The 5289-nt window shown below is 41.9% G+C and overlaps 1 protein-coding gene across 3 annotated transcripts in view; it reads left to right on the top strand.

Moving 5' to 3' along the window:
- LOC109292433 (oxidative stress-responsive serine-rich protein 1-like) overlaps positions 1 to 4412 on the top strand; it is a 10122-nt gene extending 5710 nt beyond the window's left edge. For 2 of the 3 annotated variants that reach the window (XM_019509844.1, XM_019509845.1), the window contains exons 2-4: positions 71 to 191; positions 1628 to 1738; positions 3460 to 4412. In XM_019509844.1, the coding sequence (XP_019365389.1) occupies positions 115 to 191; positions 1628 to 1738; positions 3460 to 4153 (882 nt within the window). In that variant the 5' untranslated portion in view covers positions 71 to 114 and the 3' untranslated portion in view covers positions 4154 to 4412. The remainder of the gene's footprint in view (positions 1 to 70; positions 192 to 1627; positions 1739 to 3459) is intronic. The other variant, XM_019509847.1, reaches the window with a different exon arrangement.
- Positions 4413 to 5289: the final 877 nt, after the last annotated feature.

The raw sequence follows: 5289 nt of genomic DNA, 5'->3' as shown, positions 1-5289 counted from the left end.
TGTGTGGAGTTCTTTTCAGAAACAAGTCTTCTGTTCTTGCTATTAAATCACAAATTTGTCTGTTTTTCAGTATACAGTATATGGCCCAGTCAATGATACTCTGACAGCCCATCAATGGACTTGGAAGCAAAAGATGAAGAGGAAGAGAGTCTTCAGACAGCTTTCAAAAAGCTAAGGGTGGATGCAGCAGGGTAAGTAAACAAGCAAAAAAATCATAAATTTCACAACATTTTAACAAAAAATTGTGTGTGCATTTGTTTTGCATGGGTCAGTACTTTATACGTATTACCTAAGTCCTACAGCCTTGTTCTATCCTCTGTGGCAGGCAAGTAAAGAGCATAAAAAGTTTGCTTCAGACAACCAACTGAAAGATTCCCTTCTGGAGCACAACAGCTACTTGGTGTCCAGTCCAATGCCACAGAGTCAGCTAGTATAGAGAGTGAAGAACAGTGCATCTTGAAACTGCAGAAAGAATACAGAAAAGTCAGGAGATAATTATTTGCCCACATCAGTGGACTCACTCTTAGAAGAACTTTGAGCTTTGAAAACCTTTAATAACCTCCCATGGACAGGAACTCTAGCAGTCCATCTTTGGCTACCATGATGCTGGGCAGTGGTTCACAACTGAGTTTGAAGGAAGGGTACTAATTACCATTACTAGTAGCATTCCTGGCCCTCCCCGTATATCCTTTTCAGTCTTCCAACCAAGTACTAACCCTGCGTAGCTTCTCACCTCTCAGGAGCTTACTGAAAAAGTTTGCAGGCTTCCCTTGAAACAGTTATTTGATGGTTTTTTAATGGAATAGGATGTGTCAGTACTACATAGTATTCATTCTTTAACCAAGTGGGTGAGACAGTAGAACTGTGCAGTCTAGTGTAGCTATGTTGCGTTTCACATGATTCCACATAGGAGAAGGCCCCCAGGAATATATGCAGACAGGGGAAGTGCCTAGCATTGATGATGACTGTATATAACCCAGTCAGGACTGTTCCAGCCCCAGGACTTTAAAAAGTTAGGGTTGAGCTTTTAAGTTACTAAAAATTTTCTGTATTAAGTTGTTTTCTATTAAATAAACTGCAGGAAAGCCAGCGGCTCTTTAGGTGGGAAAACTTAGGTTGTACTTCCTGCAGCTCTTCTAACAACACTATTGCTGAAAGAGCACACAAAGGTAAAACTCTTGTTGTCTTTCCTGATGATTCTTTCCACTCTTCCGGCGTATTCTCCTCTTCTCCCTCATGTAATCAGGAGGACTGAAAAGGCAGATCAGTCCAGGAATGGTATGCTATGTATTCCCGAAAAACTTCAGGTGTCAGGGAGTCCTCCGAGGAGGATTTGTCCACACCAGATATGTAACTGGGAGAATCAAAAACACACAAATAGCTGTTTCACTTCTATGGCCACATCATCCTGCCTGCCAACTAGCTCTTTGGCCTGATGCTAAAACCTGTCCTTGTGTTTTCAATGAAACCAGGAGTCTGTTTAATAACATGTAACAGTAGAAATTGGAACTTGAATTTACATTCTGGTAGCACATCCTTTTGACAGGAATAAGGTGTGACCACAATCGGCAGACAGTTTGAGAGCATACATTATAGCCCTTTCTTAATACAGCATTTTTCCTTTCAGATCTGTTGCCTCTCTCTCTCCGGGTGAGGGGGCAATTCTGAGAGCACCGATAAGAGCAGCTACGGATGGAGCCAGACCACAGTCTTTCTGTTCAAAGGAGACGTGGCATGGGTAAAACAAATTAACAGGACTGTACATGTATTCCCCTCTTCATCTGAGATCCTGAAGACTTGCACAAAGTCATTTCAAAAGGGTTATTATTAATTAAACATTTTTATAATTGCACTTACTTTTCTCATTTTTTATTTATAAAAAACTCTAAGTATTTCAATTTGATTGTTGTCTAAGAGCCTTTCAACAAATAGTTGAAGCAAATACTATTTGCTGTTTCTCCCTTAGAGGCATACCTGTAACATACTGTCACAGTAATTCGGTTAGTTATCCATGATTTCTTTGAGAGCGCTCTTCTTTTGGTCTTGTATTAATTTTTCCCCTAAGGCTTGCCATTCCTTGAACCTGAGAGAGCCCATTTCCTTCAGATTCCTCCACAGTCCCTGGCTTTCAGCCTGTCCTTTCACAACAGCTGCTAATAAGTAACTGCCTCTCTTTGTAAGAATCAGAACATACTTTCACTGATTGTGGCTCTGTTTTGCTGTTTCTAGCTTTGGCAAAACAAGTTGTCAATTTTTAGAGCCAGGATCTTTAAAGGTAACAGTTGGGCCCATGGGTCTTTCAAATGTACTCAGATGTTCCGTTATAGTGCTTCCATCTTCCTAATCTTCCCAGACTGTTTCTGAGTTGATGGCTTATGGCATATAATAAGCAGTCTGCTACCCCAGCGTAAGTTGCATAGTCCTTCAATAACTAGGGTACATATCAGTATTTTTAGATTCTTACATAACAGCCATATATTCAAATACTCTGATGAGGGATATACCAAATTTGTGGCAGAAGTGGGGTGCACGGCAGCTTCTTTAATCTTGCAGGTTCCCCCATACACCCCACTGCTACTGATTGGTGAAGGGGCGCCACTGCTCCCCGCTTCCCACTTGCTCACTCTTGATCGGTGGGGAGGCAAAAACCGCGGTTTTAAACATGGCACCATTTTTGCCTCTGACTGGCTGAGGGGTCATGGTGGCTGTGCTGCTTGCTGCTGACCAGCAGGGAGGCAAAAATAGCACCATATTTTAAAATGTGGTTTTTGCTTCCCTGCCAATGGGAGCGAGCAGGGAATGGTAAATGGCGAGCTGCCAGGCCCCTCCACCAATTGTGGGGGGCATGCAGGGAACCTGTAGGATTGAAGGAGCCACTGTGTACCTGACTTCTGCCACAAATTTGGTAGGTTCCCAACTATGATACATCAGCTCAATTTCTATTACATCATAAATGCTAGCAATTCTCAGCAGTAGGATACATCCTTCTGCCTGAGTCCATTGCTGCTTTCTTTAGTAGCAAGTATAGTATTTATAGTGTGGTGTTTAGTTACAAAAATGTCTTACAGCAGTAAATTGTACCTCCTCTGGGTCAGCAACACTTCTACAACTTTCCACTAAACTTTAGCTGCTTCCATGTAACTCTTCTTGCTTGTAGCATAAACTGGGGTGGAAGTAACCAGTCCCCACCCACTTTCAACGTTATATTTAAAAGTACAGTCACTGTTGTCATTTGTAACTGATATGAAGCATTGTCAGGGTCTTTGAATGGCAGTTCTCTTTTGTGATTGTTTTCTGCAGCTGATGTTCTAAACCCAGAGGAGTGTTCAGATTCTGTTGATAATTATCATTTAGGTTTGATACTTGATACCGCCATGCTCTGAGGCCATTTTAGAAAGCATTCAGACTGTGGAAGAGGTTTCTGAGTAACCTGTTTGTTGGTGTATTGTTCACTGACAGGTGTATAAGGAAGCCTTCAAGAGGGTCTGCAAGAACTCCTCGTCGCAGGCGTTCCAAGTCTCCTGTCCTACATCCTCCAAAATTTACATACTGTAGTATGAAAGCCAGCAGCCAGTTGAAACATAAAAACCAGCCAGAGGCTTCAAAGAGTAATACCAGTGCAGACATTTGTGCTACAGAAGAACCATGCGCAGGTGAAAGAAATGATTCCCACTTCACTGCCAGTAGTCACCGAAGAGCCAAAACTGAAATTTTGGTGACTTCCACAACTAAACATCCTTCAGAGAATTTGAGAGAGAGTTGTGCTGCTATTTCCTCATCCTTTGAAACCAACCTGGATTCTAGTCAACCTTCAGATTTCCAAGCCTTATCCAAGCTCAGCAATGGCAAGCAGTGCCCTTGCGTGGACAAGAAGTGCCAGTGCAAAAAGTGGCAAGCCATGGAAGTTTATTCTTTCTCTGGCTTGCGAAGTGTCCTATCAGAATGTGAAAAGGCAGTATTTGGAGTGCATTCGCAGTCCTTGCAGAAAAGATCACCCACTACTGTGGCTTCGACAGGTTCTCCTCGGTCTTGTTCTGAGCAAGCTCGAGCCTTCGTGGATGACGTGACTATTGAAGATCTTTCAGGCTATATGGAATATTACTTGTATATTCCCAAGAAAATGTCCCACATGGCAGAAATGATGTATACTTGACTGAAGAGCAGAAAATCGTTGTGTTGGAAATCTGGTGGCAACGGATGGGTGAAGTGCTCTGTCAATGCCATGGCTATTTTCATTGCTGTGTTTGATCAAACCTTTCTTTGCACCATACAGTGTAGTTTTTTAATAAAATGGAAAACAAAATAGCTCCTGAACTTAGTTTTAAAAGTGTGCACTAAAATGGCTGAAAACCTTAAAGAAAGCATTGTAGATCAAATAAAGTTCTTTTGTTCTTTGGTGTTTGCTGTGGACATTTGAGCTGCCTGTAGTGGTCTCACTGGATACTTTTAGAAGAATAGTCTTTTGTTTGATTCTGGGAATTTCTGGTGTTCAGGAAATGCTCTAAACTGCAACTGATCCCAGGAAAATCCTGCGGATTGAGTGCTGTGCCTTAAATGCTCTGCTGTGTGGTGGGGGATGGAATAATTACAAAATCCCTGTAAGATTTTTATGCTTCATTGCTGAATACATATTCAGCCTTAATCCCAGTCTGTGGTTTTAGCTGAGAATTTTAGTTTTGTTTTTTAAATTGTACAAAATGCCATATAGTTTGGATTCCTATGGATTTAAAGGGATGATCATCTTGTCTCTTGGAGCTCTCCAGTAGGAGGCACGTGCTACTTCTTCTGGCATAGTACAAACCATTTTCCCTTGGCTTCACATTCCCTTGTATTCTCACCCTAGTTTCTGCCTTTATGTCCTCTGGCATTTCCCCATACCCACCACATCCATTTTCTTTAAAAAGCAACAACTTTCCAGGAAAAAAAATCCAGGATGGGATCTGGATGCTGTGCATCTGAGCTATGAAGCTGATGGGTTTGAGGCAGTTTCAGGGCTTATACAATTCCAGGTGTGCCCAGTGCTGATATAGGACCAAGTTCTCAAATTAAGGATAAAAATCCCATTTCAGGGACTCCTTGGAGTCACTAGGACATTCTGGATGTGTTCCTGTCCCAGAAATCCAAGGTGGTTGGTTGCTTTCATTTTTTTCTCTCCCTTTTTCCTCTGTTCATATTTCCTTGTGTACCCTTCATGCAGTTTCCTTTCTGCACACAGACACAGACCTTAGCTTTTCCCCATGCTTCCCTGTTCTAATTATTCACGTCCTTCATCCTGAGTAAATCTGATGC

The sequence above is a fragment of the Gavialis gangeticus genome, unplaced genomic scaffold (genome assembly GCF_001723915.1).
Source record: "Gavialis gangeticus isolate Ggan-Ray unplaced genomic scaffold, GavGan_comp1, whole genome shotgun sequence".
In the NCBI taxonomy this organism is placed as follows: domain Eukaryota; kingdom Metazoa; phylum Chordata; order Crocodylia; family Gavialidae; genus Gavialis; species Gavialis gangeticus.
Note: the sequence above shows the minus strand (reverse complement) of the source record. Positions and strands in the feature narration are given on the sequence as shown.